Consider the following 24,655-nt stretch of genomic DNA (forward strand, 5'->3'; position numbering starts at 1 on the left):
CGGCCCTCTCCTGATCTGGACCAGCGGCCTCAGTGGCGGTCCTGTCATCGGCGCCGCGGTACCAGCGCTCCTCCTCCGGCCCCGGTCAGACCGCACCAGCCGGGCTGGGCGGTGTAGAGACGGCGAGAGCCAGCCGGACGGGGCAGCGTAGGTACAGCCCCACCAGCCAGGCGGGCGGTGTTGGGACGGCCCGAGCCAGCCGGGCGGGGTGGTGTAGGTACAGCCCCACCAGCCAGGCAGGAGGTGTAGGGACGGCCCGAGCCAGCCGGGCGGGGCAGCGTAGGAACAGCCCCACCAGCCAGGCAGGAGGTGTAGGGACGGCCCGAGCCAGCCGGACGGGGCAGCGTAGGTACAGCCCCATCAGCCAGGCAGGAGGTGTTGGGACGGCCCGAGCCAGCCGGGCGGGGTGGTGTAGGTACAGCCCCACCAGCCAGGCAGGAGGTGTAGGGACGGCCCGAGCCAGCCGGACGGGGCAGCGTAGGTACAGCCCCACCAGCCAGGCAGGAGGTGTTGGGACGGCCCGAGCCAGCCGGGCGGGGTGATGTAGGTACAGCCCCACCAGCCAGGCAGGAGGTGTTGGGACGGCCCGAGCCAGCCAGACGGGGCAGCGTAGGTACAGCCCCACCAGCCAGGCAGGAGGTGTTGGGACGGCCCGAGCCAGCCGGGCGGGGTGGTGTAGGTACAGCCCCACCAGCCAGGCAGGAGGCGTAGGGACGGCCCGAGCCAGCCGGGCGGGGCAGCGTAGGAACAGCCCCACCAGCCGGGCGGGCGGTGTTGGGACGGCCCAAGCCAGCCGGGCGGGGCAGCGTGGGAACAGCCCCACCAGCCAGGCGGGCGGTGTTGGGACGGCCCGAGCCAGCGGGACGGGGTGGTGTAGGTACAGCCCCACCAGCCAGGCGGGCGGTGTTGGGACGGCCCGAGCCAGCGGGGCGGGGTCGTGTAGGTACAGCCCCACCAGCCGGGCGGGCGGTGTTGGGACGGCCCGAGCCAGCGGGGCGGGGCGGCGTAAGGACGGGCCGCGCTGCCCTCCACCGACGCCGCGCGGTCAGGGCTCACCAGCTCAGACGTTCGTCGTCGCCGCTGCGGTCACGCGGAAAACCGGCGCCAGCGCGCCTTGGAAGCGTGACGGCGCGGCAAATCAAGTCATTAGGACGCGTTACCCGCAGGTCGTGCCGCCTACCGGCGTACTACCGTCAGGGCTCATTAAGCAGGCAGGTCACGCTTCGGCGAGTGCGCCGTTTGTTGCAGGCTTGGGACCGTGTCAAACCGCCCCCATCGGAGTCGGACGCACCGCCCCTCCATGCCACGCAGCGGGCAGGCCTGGGACCGGGTCAAACTGCCCCCGTCGGAGTCGGACGCACCGCCCCTCCATGCCACGCAGCGGGCAGGTCGAGGTCGAACGGCATGTGCCAGTGACCTGACATGGTGCGCTGCGGGCCGCACCGATAACACCTCGGGGCTCGGGCGATCGCCTGGGCATCTACACCGCCGCTGTCAGTATATGACACGGTGCACGCCGGTCTGGGGTGGCCAGATCGCGGTCACACGTGGACGTTGACCTCACATTGCCTGAGGCGTTAAGTCCAGCGCTCTCCCCAGAGCTGGCGCGGCTGACAGGATGTCAGCAGCCCCCCGGGAGCCATAGGCCCTCGCTGCTCCTGACTGCGCCGTCCCTTAGTCCGTCAGATCGCCCGGGCAGCGGCACGGGGGCCTGGCTGCTTCTCCCGCTGACGCCAGGCAGCACACTGCGCCGTCCCTTAGTCCGTCAGATCGCCCGGACAGCGGTACGGGGGCCTGGCTGCTTCTCCCGCTGACGCCAGGCAGCACACTGCGCCGTCCCTTAGTCCGTCAGGTCGCCCGGACAGCGGTACGGGGGCCTGGCCACTTCTCCCGTTGACGCCAGGCAGCACACCGCGGCGGCTTCAGCTGCTTAGAGCGGCCGCTCGGTCGGTCAGCTACCTTTCGTTTTTTTAGGCTCTCGATGGAGTGCAACTGTCTTGCAGATCGCTTTGTGTACGTGGCTTACCTGGCAGTAAAACTTGAGAGTGCCGGATGCAGTACAGGTACATCGTTAACATGCATTCAAAAAGCCTGGGTGCTTCTGGATTTATGACGAATGCTAATCATGTCTGATAGGTATGTAGTCGCTAAATCGTGCCGTCTCAAAGAACGAGATCGCACACGAATCCTACCCTACGGAGCACTTGAAGCATATCGTCATGTCTTCCCGGCCTGACCAGCCCCCCACGCGACGGTCCAGCAAAGGTCCGCGCCCTCCCACCGCGTCCGTGCCAGCCGGCTGGTGTGCGCGGCGCGCCGGCCGGCTGTGGACGGGCCGTCGCCGGCCGGGGCCGACAGCTGGGCCCATCACCGACGCGTGAGAGGCGTCGCGCACATACTCACCCTCCGTCCGCGCGTGAGGCGCCGGCCGGCCGCCGGCGCCGTCCCACGAGTGCCGTCCCCGAGAGCCGAGAACCAGCGCCATGGCGAGCGGAGCGTCAGGACTGCTGCCTCTGAGTCAGATGGCCAGGTGATCGTACAGAGACCGTGCGGAGACCGTGAGAGGCGATTACGCGCTGTTTGGTGTTAAGTGTGACGGCACCGTGGGATGTGATGAATCTCGCCGGCGTCTCTCAGTTGGCGGATGTTTCCCGGGAGGCTCCGTTTGCCGTGCTCGCTCCCGTGACTGGGCCCGTGCGGTGGGAGCGCTCGCTCCTCGAGATGCGCTGGCAATGGTCGGCGTCGCTGGCCCCGGGCCCACGCTGGTGACCGCCGAACACTGGACTCACCGCGGGGGGACCTCTGCGAAGTGGTCCCTCTGTTGGTACCTGTCCGGCGCGAGCGAGCGCGGTCGGCGGCGCGGCCATCTGTTGGCCGTCGGCACTCGTGCGATACCGGACGGGCATCGCTGCCCGGCCGCCAAGTAGGCGTCATTTCACAGTGGGGCGGCCGCAGCTGATGGATGGTGGCCAGCGGGGCGCAGCCGGCCGCAGCGGCTGGCCTGCTTCCCGGCTGTCCTCCCACGGCATGCCGCTTGGTCCTCCCACGGCACGTGCGTCCACCGTCCGGCGGCACACACCGCCGTCTCCACGGAATACAGCTGGGTCGGCATCACAGGTCTTGATACCCGCCCCTCCGGCAACCTACACGCAACTTATGTGACGCGGTATGTGTCCGTCCGCTGGCAGATACCAACGCCAAGGACATATCACGGGGTATGTGTCCGTCCGCTCGCAGCAGATACCGCCATCAAGATCATGCCGGAGCAGGCACCTTCGCCATCCGCGCAACGTGTCGGTCTTTTCTCACGATAGATGATTTCGTCCCCGCAATGAGCGTGATTAGCTCGATCTCTCCCTCCTCTCTCTCTCTCCCTCTCCCTCTCCCCCTCTCTCCTTCCCTCTCTCTCTCGTTTTCTCTCTCTCTCCCTCTCCCCTCTCTCTTTCTCTCTCTCCCCCTCTCTCCTTCTCTCTCTCTCTCTCTTGCTCTCTTGCCCCCTCCCCCTCTCTCTCCCTCTCCCTATCTGTCTCCCTCTGTCAGTATCCATCTACCCTGCGCTGCACGTTTCTCTGATCATCCACGACACATTCGTCCATGCTTCGTTCCACCCGCTACACATGCTTGCGTTCCTCCCGTGGCACGCGCTGACACGCCCCCACGGCAGGTGGCAGCGGACTCTACTCCCCTGCCGATGCAGATGACAGTCGTCTAATAAAATCACGTAAAGGCGATGGAGCTAAGCCTGCAAGTTATGTGGATACATTCTGGATTTCCACATAGGCTGGATGAAAAAAGAACACCGCTGTCGTGAATGCAATGCAAGCATGATATTTTCCTTACACATTTGCGAATGATTAGATGGAGAGGTTCCCACACGCCCACATTACCGAGAAGGCAGACAAACATGTGGACAATTGACTAAAGGAGTTGAGGTTTTCGCCCAGCACAGCGGCTGGGTGGTAGTTGATCAGGGAAATTGAACTGTTGTTTGGCACAGTGGCTGCTCACCCTTCCGTCGAAAACAATCCGGTTGGTGCCAACTGAACCCGAACGGGCCACACAGCTTGTGTTCAGATCCACTGACTCAGCGCGAGTCAGTGGATCTGCCTCAGCCTCACGACCGAGGCGAGCTGAAGTGACGGCCGGTCCCACACACACAATCGCCGGATCAGTGCGGGCGCTCGTGCGCTGCGACTCCTGCGCTGGCTGGCGCCGTTGACTGGATCACAATGGATGGCGGGTTGTCTCGGCGGCCCAGCGCGCTCTTGCTGCAGAGTCTCGCCGAGCTGAGCTCATCAGACGAGTGTTGCCATTCTCATTCTCTTCTATGCCTGACGATGACCGCACAGCCGCGGACCAGGCGCCTGGAAAACAGAGAGCTCCGGTGGGCGGGGCAGACAAGTAGCGCAGGAAAACAGGGAGCTGTGGTGGGCGGGGCAGGCAAGAAGCGGCGGCCCAGCTCCCGTAAAATCTACCATTTGCTGTTCCAATTCTAGAAATGACGTAAGGATTATCCGCGTACAGATGTCTGATGAAAATATATACAAATTGCATTTTGGCCTCGACTTTTCGTGAGTCCCCACGTGCCTACGCCAGACCTAGGTCACAGCCACGGCATCCGTGACATTATCGCCCTCCCATCCCCCCTCCCTCCCCTACTGGTGGCCGGCCCGACCCCGGCCTCACGGCAGGCAGCCGCTGGTGTGGCCCGGCGCCACACTGTGGGCGGGAGCTGCGCCACACCGCGGCCGGCTGCGCTGCGGCCTCCTTTGTGACGCGCAGCCGTGCCGGAGGCAGATGGCCGGCCTCCGCTGCCGTGCGTCCCGTCCCGTTCCGTCCCGTGTCGGACGGGCGGCCCAGCCGGGCAGGGCGACGCACCGAGATGCGGCGGTGGGACCGCCTGCAGACCTCCACGGCCTGCTCGGCTGGGAGGGATGGGTCCTCCCCGACCTGCACCGGCTCTCACACACAAGTTAGTCCAGCTTCCCGCATCCTGTGGTATTAGCAACACACAGTCACGTGACACGCTCTAGTGCGGTAAACGCGGCCTGACAACCAATGGACTTCATCGACGAGATATCCCTTCAGGCATAAAAACTATGCGATATGACAGCACGATATTTTGCCATTCATAGATAAAGCGGGTGTATGGGCGTGGATTCGAAGGACCGTCATTAAAAATCCTGGCAAGCTGTTGCTCCCATAAACAACACTTACATTCCTGGGTGTCTATCCATAGGCACAGCTACTCTACTGTCAACTGCAGCTGTACCGAATGCCAATGCAAACTCAGATCTGCTGCTACAGATTCGTTCAGCACGTTGTAAACGGCAGTCATGCATGGTATCTGACAGTAAATCACTCATCATCTCGAGTGGCGAAGAGTGTGAACCTTTCCTGTGCTTTCACATATGGCATTTTTTCTGAAGCAATGCCCACGTCAGGAACTAGCAGGCTAGCTGTGTGTTTTCTGTACACTTCCCTGACCTGTGATATGAGGGTGAGTGCGGGAAATCTCACCAGCTTGTGCTTGCTTGCGATTTGGCAATCTCTTATGAACAGAGCATAAGGCGCTCTCCGTCTCTGTGAAAAAACTATCACGGCAGCTAACGGGCCTACCATACAGCTTCGCCACCTGAGTAGACTCCCCGTGTTTGGTGACCATGACATCCAAGCAATTCGCGTTCTTTGGCTGTAAATGTCCCGTAATCGTAATCAGCTAACAACGCGGTGGCGCCTGTGCGCCAGCGTGGCTGGTGGCGCGCGGGTGCGCCTACTGCGACCCTCCAGCGCGCTACCCCTGACCGGTGCGGGGCCGCGTCACGGCCCGCGGACGCAGTGACCCGTGCCGTTGCATTCTCCGCTGCCTGTTCCGGGCGCCGCCGAGCCACACGGCCGTCCTCCGCCGGCGCTCATTCATCCGCGACGAAGCGCCGCCGGCAGTGGCGATTGGCCAGGCGGCGCTGCCGCGGCTGGCCATTGGCCGCCCTCGGCGCGTACGGTCGTCGGCACGTCCGCCTGACGCGGTCGGGCACGCCAGTTGTCTGCGCGGCGCGTCGGTGCGGACAGGCGACGGCTGACGGACTGGCGGAGGAGATCCTACGTCTTCTCGACTCCGGCAAGCTTGCGCCACTACTCGGAGTGTTGAGTGTACTAGCCGTCGGAGAGCGGGTTGCCAGCCGAGCGGCCTGGTCGGATCAGCGCTAAGCTCCAGGACGTGGCCCCGGCGTGTTTCTCACAGCGATCATCCAGCAATGCGGAACACAGCCGGCCGCGCGCCATAAGTGTGACTCTTTTTAGCTGCAGCTTCCCACCGGAGACCGGAGTGCAAGGCGGGCGGCTCACCGCGGCCGGCCATTACGGGAGGTTGTCGGCAGCCGTGCGCGGCCAGCAGAACACTCTGCCGCCGGCGGCGGGAGGCTCCGTCAGCGCCACAGTCGGCGGCTGGGAGTCATCGGCGGCCGCGCGCAGCCGGCGCCGGACCCGGCGATCTCCCGGGGAGCCTGTGGGCAGGCCTGGTGAGGCGGGCTGCGCTGTCCCAGTGCTAGTGGTCTGGTCCGGTGTGGTCCGCAGCCGGCGCCGGACCCGGTGGTCTCCCGGGGAGCCTGTGCGCAGGCCTGGTGAGGCGGGCTGCGCTGTCCGACCCAGTGCTAGTGGTCTGGTCCGGTGTGGTCCGCAGCCGTCGCCACCTCTGGGAGCGGACAGCGTGAGCGGCAGAGGTGACGTTAGAGGTCAGGCGGAGCCGCGCTGACCGTCGGCAAGAGCCTGCCGGGTCGGCGACGTCGGCGAGCGACGGCTGTCGACAACTCGGTGACGTGAAGAGGGGGTGTGTGAGCGCGTCTGCGTGAACCTGCGACCAGCGTCGGTGACGATCGGGACCGGTTCACATGAGGAGCTCCGAGACACGAACTGATATCTATCCAGGCTCGGCGACTGGCGCCGTGTGACCGCCGTCTCTCGAGCCGCGCAACGGCGGCAAGACGATCAACATCAGCGCTTGCAAGGCAGGATAACTGCTCGCAGACGTCATGGGATCGCTGCGAAACCTCTTCAAGAACAAGCTGCCGTCGCTGGCGTCGCTCTGGCCGGAGAGCGCCGACCGCGACCTCGAGCAGCCCGATGGCGCCGACGAGCTGTACAGTCGCGTGCAGAAGCGCGAGAGCACCTACGAGATGATGCGCGAGTGCCCCGAGATCATCGAGGAGGTGGTCGAGATGCGCTACAACACAGGCACCATTGTGAAGCCGCACCTGCGTCGCGGCCCAGAGCGGGTCTCGGCGCAAGAGCTGTTCGACATCCCACTGGACGACGCGCCCGACGCCAAGGAGGCTGGCAGCGACAGTGGCGTGTCGTCCAAGACGAGCGAGAACGGTGACGTGTACGCCGTGCCGCGGCGGAAGACGAGGCACGCCCCACAGCCACCGGCGACCGGCCTCTATGAGAACCCACAGGCGGTGACCATGTCAGGGGTGTATGAGAACCCGGCTATGGTAAGGGCATCAGGGATGCATGAGGGCCCGGTTGCGTTTGGGGCGTCGGGGGTTTATGAGAACCCGGCTGTGGTAGGGGCGTCGGGAGTGTTTGAGAACCCACTTATAGCTGCAGAGAACAATGTTGAGAAGACGGGACAAGCTGGCGATAAGGAGCGTCAGGCCACCAAGCGAAGCCATAAGGAGGTCGACGGTGTTGGAAGCACATGGAAGCGCTCCAGGAAGAAACCCATGCCATCTCCAAAACCAGAGTCACTCAAATCGAAGCCTGCAGGGGGCGTTCAGAGCAGGCCGTCATCTCTCAAAGCCACCTCGCTACGAAGCGTCCCCAAGACTGTCGCATTTGAAACATCAGAAGAACGAGATGCCACGAGACATAAGACGCGTAGCCTGCAGAATCTGCAACAGTGCTTTGCTGAAATCGAAATCCCGAAGCCGAAGATAAAGACCAAAAAGAGCTTCCGATTACACCCAAAGCCAAAGTCAGAGATGTCTCCCGAGGAACTGGCGACAGCGAACAGCCAGACCATGCCGTCCGTGCCTCTCCAGCAGTCCATCAACGACAACTTCGTGCTGATGGCGTCACAGAGCTTTCAGACGCGCCAAACTTCCTTCAAACCACCGTACGGTGACCGCAGAGACATCCTCAACGACTCCATAGAAGTCGATGGCGCCAGCGACGAGGGATCCGACTACGACGACCAGGACGACATCGAGAACGACGAGCTGGAGATCGACGCGGCCATCGATGAAGCCCTGGACGCCGAGTCGCTGGACGGATCTGTAGCGCGGGCTAGCGTGCCGCGACGCAGCGCCAGCGCCGACGGTCAGGCCGCCTTGTTGCCGCTGGAACCACTCTATGTCAACGGGCAGGACGTGCGCCAGGGTCTGATCGATGGCCTGCGCTTGCGACACGCCGAGCTGGAGCTGGCGGGCGACGCCGAGGACGCGGTCAGTGTCGCCGGCAGCACCGCCAACAGTGACCTCTTCCGCGCCGTGCCTATTGAGATCACCAGCATGGACACGCTGCCCAAGCCGGAGGCGCGGCGCGAACATGCGGACGCAGCTGGGGATGAGCCTTCCGGGGACGAGAGCGTGGACTGCGCCGCCGCGCAGCCTCCCGGTCAAGAGGAGGCAGAGGCGTCGGAGCCCACCGCAGCGCCGCCGCCCGACCCGCCGCAGACGTACATCACGCTCAACCTGAAGGACCACCGAGCGCCGCGCGCCGGCGCGCCGCCGCCATCCGCCTATCGGCGCGCCAAGATGCGCAAGTCGAGCTCGATGAGCGACCTCCTGCCGAGCGTGTTCGGCAGCCGCGGCGAACGCGCCGCGCCGCGCCTGCCGCCCACCATGTCGCTGGACACGGCCACGCGGCTGGAGGCGGCGCATCGCAGCCTGCGCGATCACGCGCGCCAAACGGTGCGCCAGTCACGGCCGCCGTCGGCCGCCTCCTCGCCTTACCTGTCCGCCTGGCTGACGGTGGCAGCCGCCTGCGCCACGCTGCGGCGCTGGGCGGGCGCGGCCGGCGGCGCCGTCGGCGGCGCGCTCGGCCGAGCCACCGCGCCGCTGCTCGACTGGGTGGGCATCAAGTACATGGGCTTCCACCGCAACCACCCGTGGCTGCCCGACCTCGTGTCACAGCCCGACCTCGACTACTGGGTCCGTCGCACCAAGAAGGTGAGCCTGGCTGGCGGCTGACGCTGCGGCCCCGGGCACGGGCTGACGGCGCGGTGTCTGGCAGTGGCAGCACCAGACCGCCTTACAAACACCAGCCGCTCCACGATATGCGCCGACAACATCCCCAGATACAGTATTTATATATTTATTTATTTATTACACGTCATAAGGTCACTCCATCCAGAATGTGGCTATTACAGACCTCGTATCATGGAAATAAAACACTGTAGGTCAGGGAGGCTCGCGTAAACACGTACACACGCAGACACACATACGCAGAACGCACTCTCACATTAGCTAAATTCATTTGAAGCAGGCGTCGCTATCCGTTATTGATCTGCTGCTGCAGGATATAGCTACGCAACTCGCGTTTGAATTGTGGAAGGCTCAGCTCGCGGATATTCTGCGGTAGTGCGTTGTAGGCGGTCACGGCGAAGTAAACAAAACGCCGCCTTCCCGATTCGGATCTGATCACCGGCACATGTAACATATCATCCTGCCTCGTAACATATCGTAACATATCGACCGTGAACATGACGTCTATGGATAAGGTGATCAGTAGAAGTGGTACGGATCTAAAAAAACTCAGTTACGTACCACACAAACATTTCTTTACGCGCCGGCTTGTTACGCGCCGGCTCTCTTGGCCTGCCCAGACCAGGGCCCGGCTCATCCCGAGCCCGATCCGGCTCTGCACAGCCGCGCCGGCTATCTCGGCCCTCACCGAGCTCCGCCGCCAACCCAGACCATGGCTCGGCTCATCCCGAGCCCGATCCGGCTCCGTACAGCCGCGCCGGCTATCTCGGCCCTCACCGAGCTCCGCCGCCAACCCAGACCAGGGCTCGGCTCAACCCGGGCCCGATCCGGCTCCGTACAGCCACGCCGGCTCTCTCGGCCTTGTGCGGCTCTCGGGTAGCCCCCATGGGCCGAAAGCGGGGTAATGAACGCTGCCAGAGCGGCGGCGGTGGCGGCGCGGTGGGAAGCGACAGTGGTGGCGCACCTGTCGGCGCTCCACGGACGCACAGATGGTCAGCTCGTTAGCGGCCGGCCCGACCACCGACCGGCCGACGGCGGACGGCGGACGGCGGACAGCGGACGACCCTCTGTAGTCCTGCGCCGGCGGACGGCCGACGCTCGGTAGTCCTGCGCCGGCGGACGGCCGACGCTCTGTAGTTCTACACCGGCGGACGACCCTCTGTAGTCCTGCGCCGGCGGACGGCCGACCCTCTGTAGTCCTACACCGGCGGCCGACCCTCTGTAGTCCTGCGCCGGCGGACGGCCGACCCTCTGTAGTTCTATACCGGCGGACGACCCTCTGTAGTCCTGCGCCGGCGGACGGCCGACCCTCTGTAGTTCTATACCGGCGGACGACCCTCTGTAGTCCTGCGCCGGCGGACGGCCGACCCTCTGTAGTTCTATACCGGCGGACGACCCTCTGTAGTCCTGCGGCGGCGGACGGCCGACGCTCTGTAGTCCTACACCGGCGGACGACCCTCTGTAGTCCTGCGCGGACCGACGGCCGACCCTCTGTAGTCCTACGTCGGCGGATAGCCGACCCTCTGTAGTCCTACACCGGCGGACGACCCTCTGTAGTCCTGCGCCGGCGGACGGCCGACGCTCTGTAGTCCTACACCGGCGGCCGACCCTCTGTAGTCCTGCGCCGGTCGACAGCCGACCCTCTGTAGTCCTGCACCGGCCGACGGCCGACCCTCTGTAGTTCTGCCCAAGCGGACGGCCGACCCTCTGTAGTTCCGCGCCGGCCGACGGCCGACCCTCTGTGGTCCTACACCGGCGGACGACCCTCTGTCGTCCTGCGCCGGCCGACGGCCGACCCTCTGTGGTCCTGCGCCGGCGGACGGCTGACCCTCTGTAGTCCTGCCCAAGCGGACGGCCGACCCTCTGTAGTTCCGCGACGGCGGACGGCCGACCCTCTGTAGTCATGCCCAAGCGGACGGCCGACCCTCTGTAGTCCTGCGCCGGCGGACGGCCGACCTCCCTACGCCGGCGGATAGCTGGAGCCCCGGGCCTGTGCCAGCGGACAGCTGGAGCCCTGGGCCTGTGCCAGCGGGACGGCTGGAGCTCTGGTCTTGGTCTGGTAGACAGGTGGAGCTCGAGCCTTGGTACAACAAATGGCCTCAGAGTCAAAATATTTGTGTGTGTAGGATCTGCACTAAATGTCTAGAAATTTATGGATATAGCGACGGGAAACATTTATGCCATATGCCACATTTGTTGCATGCATTTCCATCTGACATGTGGCCGGCAGTTGGCGCTGGAGGTCTTGCGCGTGCACACGGCTTTTCACTACACGATGCGAATATATATAAATGAGGCAACTGTAAACACACTCGTGCTGTAAAAAGCACGAGGTGGGCGACGCAAAATTTTGACGACACAACAAGCTGTTCGAGTGCATCAGGTCTGTATCAAGCGACTCGAAATACGACCGACCCGATCTACACTGCTCACTGGCCTGGCTTCTGCACGAATGTGCCGAGCTCACGCCATTCGGCTCACGAGCGTTACATAGTTCAGGGACATCGCACGACTGTGCCGAGCTCACGCCAGTCGGCTCGCGGGCGTGACATGATTCAGAGACATCGCACGAATGACGCCGGTGGAAGATCGTGAGAATGATCAATGACCGGGCTGCGCTGCGGGCTCGGCACATATGGATATTACGGACCACAGCCAGTGATCAGTGCTATGGTGGCCTACATCTCCGAATCTCCGACAGACGGTCGGGACAGACGGGCGCTTCAGCCCGGTGCTACAGCCACAGGAGGCATTGATGTCACGCAGGCGGCTCGCGCATGAGCTGTGTCGGTAACGACGATTTACAGCGTGGCCATTGGAATGCTGGTGCTTCCCAATGGCTTTTTGCCCAACAACTTTGTGCACGGTTCTGTCAAAGTGTGGTGTGGTCAGCAGGCTGCATTTTACACGCAAGGTATCAACAGCGGCTGGGTGGCTCAAACTGCGTACATGCTATTTCCCACTTTATTCGTTCTGTATGTTCTGGCGCCAAGTGCGGCGGAAATGGGGAAAGGCTTGAGAGGGCAGGACTGCGAAACTCCTCTCCCCTGATCGGGAGAGGAGGAATGAACGTTAACGTAAGTGTGGCGTAAAAACAAATCAAGGCACGAGATTGCAATTTTGGCATCTCCCCTCACCACTCAGAGGACGTGCCGCATCGCGTAATGGCCAACAATCGGAGCCAGTGACTCAAGTGAACGCCACCGACCGGTGCTGATCTCACCCGCTGAGCAAAAAAAAAAAAAGAGGCCCGGTCGGTGACGTCACCGACCGGTGCTGATCTCCCTCTGAGTAACAGAGGGCACTCCGGGCGGTGACGTCACCGACCGTGCTTGATCGCCCGCTGAGCAGAGGGCCTCCGGGCCGACCTGGGCATGCCCTGCCGCCGCCGGCGACCGGCAGCCGCGCCGCGGCGTCACAGGGTCCGTCACAGGGTCCGTCACGCTCCGATCACGCCCCGGGAAGTGGTGACCACTCGATAACGCGCGACGGTGCCGAATGCCAACGAGGCTGACACTCTGACCTCTGACCGTCGGCGGCTGAGCGTCGCTCACTCGGCGGGCTCGACTCTGCAGCAGAGGAGATCGTTACGGCTGCCGGCTACTGAGCGTCGCTCACTGGGCGGGCTCGACTCTGTAGCAGAGGAGATCGTTACGGCTGCCGGCTACTGAGCGTCGCTCACTGGGCGGGCTCGACTCTGCAGCAGAGGAGATCGTTACTGCTGCCGGCTGCTTCGCACCAGCTGAGCAGCCGCACGGCATTGCATGTTCTCCGATAATCATCCGAAATTCTCTGACGACCTGGGGTGCCACCTATTATGCAGTAAGAAACCTTCCACATCTGTGACTTGTATGTTCCCATGGACAGAAAGGGGCACTGATGACCTCTGGGACCCGTCAAATACCTCAGACGATGCAGAACATCCCCTAACTCGTCGCAATACGCAAACCAACTTCGCACGACTACAAACTTGTTTTTGCCAACGACGAATAGCTGTCTATATGCCGCGGAGCGTCGGAGCGCTGTCGCCGCGTCGGACGATATTCAACATTGGCGAGACCGCTCCACAACCTTCCACGGCCCGAGGGCGTGCGCGAGCACCTTGAACAATCCTTGTCATCTCTTCCAATTGGGACATGTAACCACTCAGCGTAACGTCGACTGTCGTCTGATGGTGCTTCGGTGGCCTGTCTGATGGTGTTTCGGTGGCCCGTCTGATGGTGCTTCGGTGGCCCGTCTGATGGTGCTTCGGTGGCCCATTCGTCAGCGCTTAACTAGCACTGCTTGCTGGTAGAGCCACCAGTGAGAGCTCTCTTCGTTTCTTAGTTTTGGTATTTTCGTTACCAGCGTTACGGTAGCCATACGTGTGCGATCAAACCTGTGCTGCATTTGATTCAAGTCGTAACGATAGTTTTATTTCTGCTACGTGGCTCATTTGAAAGGAATGCCTTGCCCGTATCTTTTATGTGCTGCGTTAAGATAGTGCTTCGTAGTCACCAAAACGTGTCAATGTTGACCTCTCAAGACATTGCTGCTTTAATGACACTCAAATTTTCCTGTCCTTGCAAGTCGCAAAATGCTCTATCTCTCGGCGGGTGTCCAAACTTCCACCCTGGACCCCCCTGCTTTAATGTAGTCCAGCTGTACAGGCTAAGCAGTGAACATGTATCCTGCATGCTTTCTGTGCATAAGAGCCTGCACGAACCCATGCCGCATTCCTGTACGTAGATAATCCCCGCTCCGTGGATGAGCGTGAACCGCTTCGACCCGCTCGGTCCGTGCCGTCTGACGCCGCGTTCCTGGCGTACCTCCGAGCCGGAGCGGTCAACCGAGGCGCGCGACCCCCAATTACGGACCACACGGCGGCAGTTAGTCGCTTGTGACGTAGAAGTGGGCCAGCTGACCGACTCAGACCACGCTCAACAATGAAGCGGCTAAGGATCTCCAGATAAGTCGGCATATTTCGGTCAGCACGGCCCGATCATGGCGCCGGGTGGCGCGGCCGTGATGACGCTCCGTTCGGGAGCTGGGACGGTTTGAACAGGCTTTGTCCTCAGACAGGTCAGCTGGAAAAGGGACAGAGGCTCGGATACTAACGCCAGCAGATGGTGGTGTTACCCCGGCAGTTTTTTGGTTCAAAAACTTGCTCAAATCACCGCACGTTCCAGTAAAGGCGTAAGACCCACGGCTGCCCAACGAACCCATTTGCCAGCATTGCACGCGCGGAGAACACCTTCCGATGATTGTCATTGGCCTTAAAAACTTGCGAGCGTGACCAAATGCGCACCATCAGTTCGGCGCGAGAAGACAGCATTCAAAGGTGGCGTGGCTCGGCATGGAGGACAACACCTAGGATGGCGGAGCCGGCATGGAAGACACCGTAAGATGGTATGGCTTGGCATGAAGGGTAAATCCAAGGACCGTTTGGCTTATTATGGAAAGCGACACCCTAGGACGGTGCGGCTCGGTACGGAGCGCAACACCCTGTGATGGTGTGGCTCGGCATGAAAGGTAGCACCCTGAGATGGCGTGGTTCGGAATGAAAGGCAACACTCAAAGATGGTGTGGCCCGACATGGCAGGAAACACCTTAGGACGGTGTGACTGGTTATGCGTCAGCGTTTAGGTGTTTATCATGCGATGGATGTATTTTTTTTAGCGACGCTTCGGACCAGTAATGCGCAACTATATTTAAACATTTCTAGTACATATGCAAAAAGCTCTAAATGGTTTGATGTTTAAAAACTTCAGTGCCTACAATCCCTGGTGAAAAGCAAAAGGCATGCTTTTTATAGTATCCTGAGCACGGACTCATATAAAAAGCATATATATATATATATATATATATATATATATATATGTGTGTGTGTGTGTGTGTGTATGTGTGTGCACTGTGGCAAGTGCTTCAACTGGTTCTATATGCGGGCAGACAAGAACACCACGCACGGATAAAAACATAGCATACCAAAACCAAAAACGTCGCATTCAGCATTGGGCTTCGGCGTCCGGTCAAGCAGGAGTGTGACCGGCCGGCGCCCAGCCCTGTGTTTGACCGGTGGCCAGCCGCTGCCTGGCCAGATGGGACGGGCCCGGCCCGTGACGTCACTGGTAACGGTACCGTCCTCTGGCCTGGCCACCGACCGCCGGCCGTGCGCAGTCAGGCGGCAAACGCTGCCGGCACGGAGGGGAGGCGAGAGTGGCGCAGGACGGAGAGGGGAGCGGGCCGGGCGGGGTGTTGCGGCAAACTCCATCCCGACGTTCAGAGGTCAACCCGGGCACGCGGGTCAGGCCAGGGCGGGGCACGTCCGCCTACATCATAATCAGAGTCTCTCATCCGACTAAGCTACTGCGAGAACTGACTTGACGCCGCGTCCGTCCCCCGCGCTCCATCAGCAAGAGCTGACTTGACGCCGCTGCCGTCCCCCGCGCTCCATCAGCGAGAGCTGACTTGACGCCGCTGCCGTCGCCCGCGCTCCATCAGCGAGGGCTGACTTGATGCCGCTGCTGTCCCCCGCGCTCCATCAGCGAGAGCTGACTTGACGCCGCTGCCGTCCCCCGCGCTCCATCAGCGAGGGCTGACTTGATGCCGCTGCTGTCCCCCGCGCTCCATCAGCGAGAGCTGACTTGACGCCGCCTCCGTCCCCCGCGCTCCATCAGCAAGAACTGACTTGACGCCGCTGCCGTCCACCGCGCTCCATCAGCGAGAGCTGACTTGACGCCGCCTCCGTCCCCCGCGCTCCATCAGCGAGAGCTGACTTGACGCCGCTGCCGTCCCCCGCGCTCCATCAGCGAGAGCTGACTTGACGCCGCTGCCGCCGCCCGCGCTCCATCAACGAGAGCTGACTCGACGCCGCCTCCGTCCACCGCGCTCCATCAGCGAGAGCTGACTTGACGCCGCTGCCGTCCCCCGCGCTCCACCAGCGAGAGCTGACTCGACACCGCCTCCGTCCGCCGCGCTCCATCAGCGAGAGCTGACTTGACGCCGCTGCCGTCGCCCGCGCTCCATCAGCGAGAGCTGACTTGACGCCGCTGCCGTCCCCCGCGCTCCATCAGCGAGAGCTGACTTGACGCCGCTGCCGTCCCCCGCGCTCCATCAGCGAGAGCTGACTTGACGCCGCCTCCGTCCGCCGGAGAACGTCCAGTTTCATACCTAGAAGAGTTGGACTGGTCATTATATTTGACCCGATATACACAATCGTTACTGTCCACCGCCATCTCCCGCACTGTAGTGGTGGCCGTCGAAGGAATACTTCATTCGAAGCCCGGCACGAAAGATGAAATCTGCATTCCAACGTACAGTACACATCTACGTATAAAGTTTTGCGTACGTGCTATTGTCAAACAAGCTTCATCCCTGACGAAGGTTTTGCGTACAAACTTTGTGCACTTACATCGGATATCGAAATATGAATATTTGGTCATATGCTCTTGTCAAAGGGAACGCTATTTTTGACAACAGTTGCGCCGGAACATTTGCGTACAAGTCATTGGTCACGATCTTTTTCCACGTAAACTTTTGAGTGCACGAACATCTTTTAACGAATTTTTCCCCAACTAACATTTTGCCATGCAATCTTCATCTATATGCACTTTTCAATTACAAACTCTTTCCGTTACGAACTTTGTACCCCACGCAAAGTTGTGTCAAAACAGGGAAAGGACCGTTCAAAGAAAATAACCCAAAACTGGGATGAGAAAATGAGATGTTATCATGGCCGACGAAGTAGAAATATTATAGATAAATATATAATATGTAAAATAATCGATGGGATTTAGACATGGCAGTTAATGTAGAAACTTTTGTCGTTATACGAGCTACAGATAGCTGACAGCAAAATCACAACCACTTCAGTATTTATATGATCAGTGCTTTATTAATCATCAACGTAGGGTTCGTCGGCTTTCAATAATTCTAAACGACAGCAACTATTTGACCAGAAATGTAACCAATCACATTTTATCCACGACGTACGCGAAAAAGGCTCGTCCGCGTTCGAAAAACAAACTTGGACATGAACTAGCATATTTACCCGGCGGCACCTGCTATCAATCATTCCAACGTTGAACCACCACTTTGCGGAGTTATGACCCAGTTTCTACTGAGAGGACCAGAGCACATGCTGTCAAAATGACACTGAATGAATGCAAACTACGCAAGACAAGTCATCACGTTTTCTCATTTGGATGCCAGAAAATTATCCACCGCCCAGTGCCCACATTGGCATGCGAGCCCGGTTTCACGTTGCGCAAACTCAAGTGCTCGCCGTCCTCACTCAGTTGGCAAATCGGCGCATCCGCTGCGACCTTTGCGCTGCTTCAAGCTGGCTCCACATGGGGACCGATGCAGCGCGCCGGCTGACTCCACATGGGCACCGGTGCGGCGCGCCGGCTGACTCCACATGGCGACCGGTGCGGCGCGCCGGCTGACTCTACATGGGGACCGGTGCGGCGCGCCGGCTGACTCCACATGGGGACCGGTGCGGCGCAGCGTCTATTCACGCCAGAGTCCACCACCACCGTCGTCAGCAGGCGCTAATCTCCAGCTGTCGGATCGGTTAATCTCTGGCCCGCAGCCGACACCACGAGCCGGCAACACTAAACAGCAGCTGGTGGCTCCGGGAAGGCCGGCTCGCCGACGGTCCAGTTACTCTGGATCACCTCGCCGGCCTGGAATGGGCGCTGAACGCATATGGCAGCGCGATAATGACAAGTTGGCAGCTCGGCATCGGCGTGGCGCACCGCCGCTCCGTCAGCAGCACAGGCGCCGCCTCCCGACGGCTGACGGCTTTCGGCGGCGGTTATTGGTACGTCGCGGCGATGGATTGGAGAGCCAGAACGCGGCGAATGCCTTCCGGGGACGCCCATTCGCATATGGTGTCGAGGCATAGCCGTTATAGCTTAGCTGTGCGAGGTTGTCGGGTTTTAGAGCGCTAACTGTCACGCTACGCATTGCACTATGCAGTTGGACTGACACGTGTAAGGACGAAACGAATGCGATCTGGTATGCAAAACTCGCGGGCAAATGGCTGGAGAGCTAGTGTTATATATACATACATAATATATATATATATATATATATATATATATATATATATATATATATATATGACTTTATTCTGAAGTTATCATGTAATATCAAGTGCACACGATCCATGACAGCACACAAATGCTGTCATGCACACAGGCACACAAGTGTTGCTGGGGACAAACGTTCTTTTCTCTCCTGCCGTTATTTTTCATATCCCCTTTTGAAGACAGCATCCCGCCTTTTCCATGTAGTCAAGTAGATTTATTTTCACGTTTCATCTTACAATGTGGTAGTCGTATTTAATGTTTGTTGCATGGCTACTGATCAACCACGAAAAAAATCATGCTAACGTGTACTAAGTGGGACCATTAACTTTTAAGGCGCTGCGGCGGTGGAGCCGTCCCCTGTGCCGGCGCACAACCGGTGTCCAGGAGACACGGCAGGCCGGGGCACTGGCAGCTCCCGAAGTACCGCACCCTGACGCCCCACCCCGGATGACCGCACCCCGCCAAGCCCTCGGAGGACCACGCCCTAACGCCCCGCCCCCGGAGGACCGCATCCTGACGCACTTTTCCCCCTCATTTAACGCGAACAGCGCACGAAGCATACAAACTTCATGTTTTTAGTAGATTGTTGGCAGACGAGGCAATAAAGCGAACTATTGGTAGGTCCTTTAGTCGCTAGATGGCAGCTGCCGGCAGAGCCCGCTACACGGCATCCAAGCCTGGACGCGGCACGCGTCGGCGGTATGGCCGGAGGCGAACCGGTTGTATTCAACTGTCAGCTCCTGGTAGCAACGATTACGCCCCAACAGTGAAGAATGCTGTCGTGAAAGTGGAAGTATTTGTGACAAGGGAGTCATGGTGCAGGTAGGAAAAGGTGGTGGGCCTTCTCAGTGCTTCCGGACTTCACTACGCTAATGTGCTCAACACCAATTATGCATATCAGCATCTGCAATCTTGCCATGTTACCGATGGCCCACAGATAGTCAGTGCAGTGGCGTGGCCGCAGTGACATTAAACTGGAGATGCTCGCCCAAACCTACCTCCCAGCGCTTCCAAGCTGACAGTGAGCGCTCCGAACCTTAGGGATATTGCCACTGGTGTAACCAAGGGTGCAGCCACCGCGGAGAACAGCGCTGCCGATCCTCTGTGACCTGGGTTTGTTTTACGAGTACCTCTCAGCCCGCTGAACCCCCATGCCAGCGGTGCCGCCAGCAGGGTCTGCTGTGCCCCAACCTCTTTTTCATCCATCTCTCAGAACTCCTGCAATAATTATTCTGAGTCGAGTTGCTTGCGCATAAAACAGCTAACGTCAAGAGCGTCTGAGTCTCGTTTTACAGCTCAGCCTAGAAGGTCAGTGCAGGACCTGGCAGCACCGGTGGCGGAGCTACACGCGAGGGCGCTGACCACTCAGGCGTAGGCCGCTTCAGATATGTGTCGCGGTGGAGGTCCCTGGGCTCCCTGAGCAGTTAGGGGTTCCGAGTTCTGGCCTGCTCCAAAAAATGTGACAAATGTCAGCGCTATGTCAAAAAGGCGCTTTACCTCGCCTGGGGGTCTGACGCAGCCTTATCCTGTTGCATAATGCTGTTTTGGGTGGACATGCACGAATAACTCCGACAGTGGGCTCGCCCTCAAGCCCTGCCTTGACATTTTTGATGCAACTCCTCTTCGATCTGTCTGCTTCCTTCGTCCCAACAGAACCCTAAGGAGTACTTTAAAAAAGAAAGCACAAGGTTGGCTTTTATTTCATCACATACCAGCAAACTGATGAACCTGGTCAAATCCGGAGAGAAAGGGAATAATGTTGGAGTGCTAGAAGTTGGCCCGCCCGGGGCCGCCAAGCTGACCGAACTGGATCTTGTAGAGCTACACACCCCCGGAGTCAGTGTAACCACCCCGGGGGCCAAGCTGCCGAACTGATCTTGTAGAGCTACACCCCGGGTCCAGGTTGTTAACCACCCCGGCCCAGCTGACGGACCTGATCGTTGTAGAGCTACACCCCCCGGGTCAGTGTTAAACCACCCGGGGGGCCAAGCTGACGACTGTGGATCTTCGTAGAGCTACACCCACCGGGTCAGTGTTACCACCCCGGGGCCAAGCTGACGACTGATCTTGTAGAGCTACACCCCCGGGTCAGTGTTAACCACCCCGGGCCAAGCTGACGAACTGATCTTGTAGAGCTACACCCCCGGGTCAGTGCACGTCACCATTGATTCACACCTGAGCGTGCCACCTTCAGAGCATCATTACGCTAGGTAGCCGGTGTCTGGAATCTGAGGCCCAATTTTCATTATTTAGGCAAACATATACCGCCAACCTGTAATTGGGTTGATTTTAATGGGCAACGAAACTTACGCATAATTTACGCATTGATTAACATATTTTCTTCCTGACAGTGTCTTAGTTTGATCGCGACCTCATTGGCCATTACTATCGAAGAAGCCAACACCAAAGTTGCCCAGGTCATGATTACAAAATCGTGCAGATCGACGCATATTCTTAGAATGCAACATGACATCGTATTTTACCTACATAGCTCATACTTTGGGACACGCTTTTTATGTATTTCTCTGCAGGAGGACTCGCCATTGTATCTCCAGGACACTGTATTGACTAGTGAGATGTGCGACGCCAGGCCGATGCAGCCCATCGCATCACATTCGACATCCATGCACAGCACATCGCCACGTCGCACTGAACTGCACTGGGATAGCCTGCATGACTATCCACACGATTAAGCCTTCCCCCGCGGTTAAACCATTCAAAGGCGTGTTACGTCACGGTAGAATTGGCAAAAAGTAGACATTCTGTCATTTCCCTGAGCGCAGATACTACCGGATGCAAGCGAGGAGGAGGGACGCATGGGCGCCATCGCATGTGGCGCGCCTCATTTAAGCTACTCTTATGTAATAATCTCTCAGGATCCTGTCTAGTACCGGTTCCCTCAGCCAAGCCCTGTCATGCAGTAGGAGTCGATCTCGTGCCACTCTGCTGCGGCTGGCTAACTTTTGAATAGTCGCGCCCAGTGCACTCTTCTGCCTTACCAAAAAGGGCGTCGTGACAGAATGATTAGTTCTTTCTGCTGCTGCCATGATTAAAACCAGATTGTACAACGCCAAACTTGCAAGGAACTCGGGTGTAAGGAGCCCTGAATTCTGTGAACACATATCGAACCCTAAAGCTTACGGTCATTTCGCGCGGCAGGCCCTGTGCTGCTTATTTCCGGTGAGCACAACTTTTTTCTTGATCGCGTCTTCCACGCGACGCGTACATACTCAGGGTCGTTTTTCAGAGCTGGTGACCTTGCATGAAAGTGCGTGGGTTTGCCCACAATGGCCGGTTTCCCGAGGCAAAACTATGGCTTAATCCGTTTGAAAATCACATCGTATTAACACGTGGGGCGGTGATAGTTACATAGTACGCAATAATTGTATTTTTACTCTATTGAAGATTCGGAAGAGGTAGTGAAAATGATTTATCCTCCATATGGTCATGCCACGGAAATAGCCAACCGGCTTCAGCTGAAATTTCTCTTCCAGAAACTGGGCGTAATAATGTCACTGTTCACAGAACCAATATTATGGACGTCTGGCGCTCACGCCATTTTGACGGGCGACTTGTACATAACATGCCAGTGCCATTAATACACGTCATATAGAGCAACGGGAGTCTGCCCCATGATTGGCTCGATGGCTCGCGCTAAGTTGTCGCCAACCGGTCATCAAGGGGGAGGGGTTATTTAGTCTTTTGCGACAATATTTTGATACAAATAAGTTTGTGTTTCCACCAGGAGCGTATGACGTGCATTAATATGCACATCACTCAATGTTAAATGCTCACAATTCCAGGCAGACACGCAAAAAATAACAAGGTCGAGAACATTTGACTTTACTATACGCAAAAACTTGCGCTCTACGGCGCGCCAAACTCGGTCTTCAGTGAAATCTGGTGTTTATGCTCCTATTATGAAATCCTGCAATACACCCCTGATTCACAGGACATCTGAAATGTACGCTCACCTTTTGGAAAATTGCAGTGATAAAACTTACGTGGTCAGATTACTCAATGCAAGTCATCAAACGGCGCTGGTCACCCCAGCTGATTCGTTGAACAACATGGTAACCATCCGTAGAGGAAATGTTTCACATTTGAAAATATTGAAGCAAGCATCATATATAATGAAACAGGCTCACCTGAAACTATTGGTATGCTCTTTAGGTGGAAAAGACTGCTTCAGACAGCACAATTCTCTGTTTAATAAATATGCTTCCCAACGCGTCACGGTTTGATTTCGTCATAGTACATTGCCCAAGATTGATTGAGAGTCAATTGGCGGCCGTTATATCTAGAAATCGCGCTCACGAACGCCCAATACAAATGCTTCAACAATTTTATTATTCTCGGCATTGATCGCCGCATGGCTTATGGAATAGCAGGATTTGAATGACGTTATTATGACGTCAAAAACTCCAAGGTGACTTTGAAATCCGGTATATCTTTCCTTATTTTCGCGGGCATGTAGCTCAGAAACTAGAGAGGCTTAGGTCTTAAGAATGGCGGGGTTGTGAACAGCACCGAAAGACCTTCAAGATGGCTATTTCAGTTCAAAACCTCCTGAAAATGTGGAAGACTTCTCTTAGATTATCACAGCACGGTTTGGGCGAGTAGCAGCAAAATTTTATCGTCCGTAAATCCACCTCTGGAACTTCACTGTCTAGAGGACAGTGACCTGTTTTCAGGCATGAAACCATCAGGTCAACGGTTAAGAAACAGGTCGGGGCATGCAAGGCAAAGTATAGTGGAGAAAGCCGTGATGGACCCCACCTAACGGTGTTGTTTGCGTTATAGCAGTTACTTTCCTCGTGGCTTGCAAAGCAAGTTCGCCCTGAACTATTGCTGAGAAAAACATGCGGGTGTTAGATGCATGCGAGTACGAGTATAGACATGCACGATATGCGAATAACGGAAATAACCACTCCATCTGGGTACATCATAAGGATTAACTGTGCATCTGGCAGCAATGGTTATACTATCGAAACCTGCGTACGCGGCGTATTCAGTCTTGCCTACCTCAGTGGAAAGGCACTTTCTCCATCGCTGAGAGATTATGGCGGCGCGGCTCCGTTTCGGACGGTATCTCGGCTCGCCTTGCAGCAATCCATTGACGCGCAATGAGCGATGATAGTCAGGTATGGGCCGAAGCAAACGAGGCGACAATAGCAAAAGTCTAAAGATTTGATTAAATCTTTCAAATCCTAAAAATTTGATTAAAGAGCGTTGCGTGCGTTTACCACTGGCCTCACGCCGGGCGGTAGGTTTGCTCCTGGTTCCTGGATTTCTCCCTGGCTCCTGGATTTGTCCCTAGTTCCTGGATTTCTCTCTGGTTCCGGGACTTCCCCCTGGTTCTCGAATTTCTCTCTGGTCTCTGGATTTCGCATTCTTTGCGCCGATCGCTGCCCGCTTTTTTGGCGTACAATAGACGAGTGAGCTAACTAGATGAGATGGCGAACTCTGATTAACGTTAAGAGACACGGTAACGAAAGAAATAGGTAGGCGTCACGCAGGGCGTGATAACTGTCAAGGTGCGGATATCGAGAAACGCTATATGCCACCATCGGAAGCAGCGTTTTGTTCGCGTTGAACTCTGGTATGCGCACAGTTCATCACACCACATAAGTAGCCGTTATAGAGGCCGTCCGTGCAATGTGGCCTTGGCCCTCTAACCCGGTCCTCTCCCACCGCACTCTCCTACTCCTCTGACTGGGCTTGCGAGGGCACTGAAGCGTGCCACTCGTTGGCCCGCAGAGCCCGCACGTCCAGCCCCAGCCCCCTCCCCTCCCCCCTCCGCCGCCCCCGCCGCCCGGCCGCCGGCCGGCCGGCGTCCACGCGGTCCGTCCGGCCAGTGAGCGGCCGGTGGCGGCGGGTGTAGGGACGGCCGCGGCGGCTCTGTTGGAGAGCGCCCGGGAGTCCGCGTCTCTGTGTTTGTGTGTGTGCCGGTGAGATACGCCTGAGGGCGCCGTGCCGTGCTGGGGGGCTGGGAGGGGCAAGGGCATGCAGCGAGGCAGAGGTGACAGAGTGGCCACCACGCGGTGAGCGGGCGGAACAGCCACGGCAGTGATGCCGATCCTGGAGCGACGATCGACGAGCAGGGCCAACCTCTTACGGTCAATCAGCCAGGTAACGTGGACGGGAAGGAAAGGCTGGCGGCACCTGGTGCTTCATGGAATCTGCGCGTGGATGGTGTGCTTTCCTTGCGATTCGATGGACGGATAAGTGGTGGTCCGTGGTCAGCGGGTGCCATGGCACGCTCAATTCTGACAATGCTCAACATTGATGACATAGTGACGCATACATGCATTACAGCATAGGCGCAGCCGTATGGGAGGAAGGCCCCCCATCCCCTAGACTGCCATTTTTCTCTTC

General features: G+C 58.5%; 1 protein-coding gene across 1 annotated transcript in view; it reads left to right on the forward strand.

Moving 5' to 3' along the window:
• LOC119109780 (uncharacterized) overlaps window positions 1-24,655 on the forward strand; it is a 66,152-nt gene that overhangs the window by 14,781 nt on the left and 26,716 nt on the right. Inside the window, exons 3-6 of the mRNA XM_037233533.1 lie at window positions 7,094-7,490; window positions 8,040-8,278; window positions 8,459-8,909; window positions 9,081-9,167. Coding sequence (XP_037089428.1) covers window positions 7,094-7,490; window positions 8,040-8,278; window positions 8,459-8,909; window positions 9,081-9,167 — 1,174 coding nt within the window. The remainder of the gene's footprint in view (window positions 1-7,093; window positions 7,491-8,039; window positions 8,279-8,458; window positions 8,910-9,080; window positions 9,168-24,655) is intronic.

This window comes from Pollicipes pollicipes, unplaced genomic scaffold (assembly GCF_011947565.3).
Source record: "Pollicipes pollicipes isolate AB1234 unplaced genomic scaffold, Ppol_2.1 Scaffold_7231;HRSCAF=8579_pilon_pilon_pilon, whole genome shotgun sequence".
NCBI classification, from domain to species: Eukaryota; Metazoa; Arthropoda; class Thecostraca; order Pollicipedomorpha; family Pollicipedidae; genus Pollicipes; species Pollicipes pollicipes.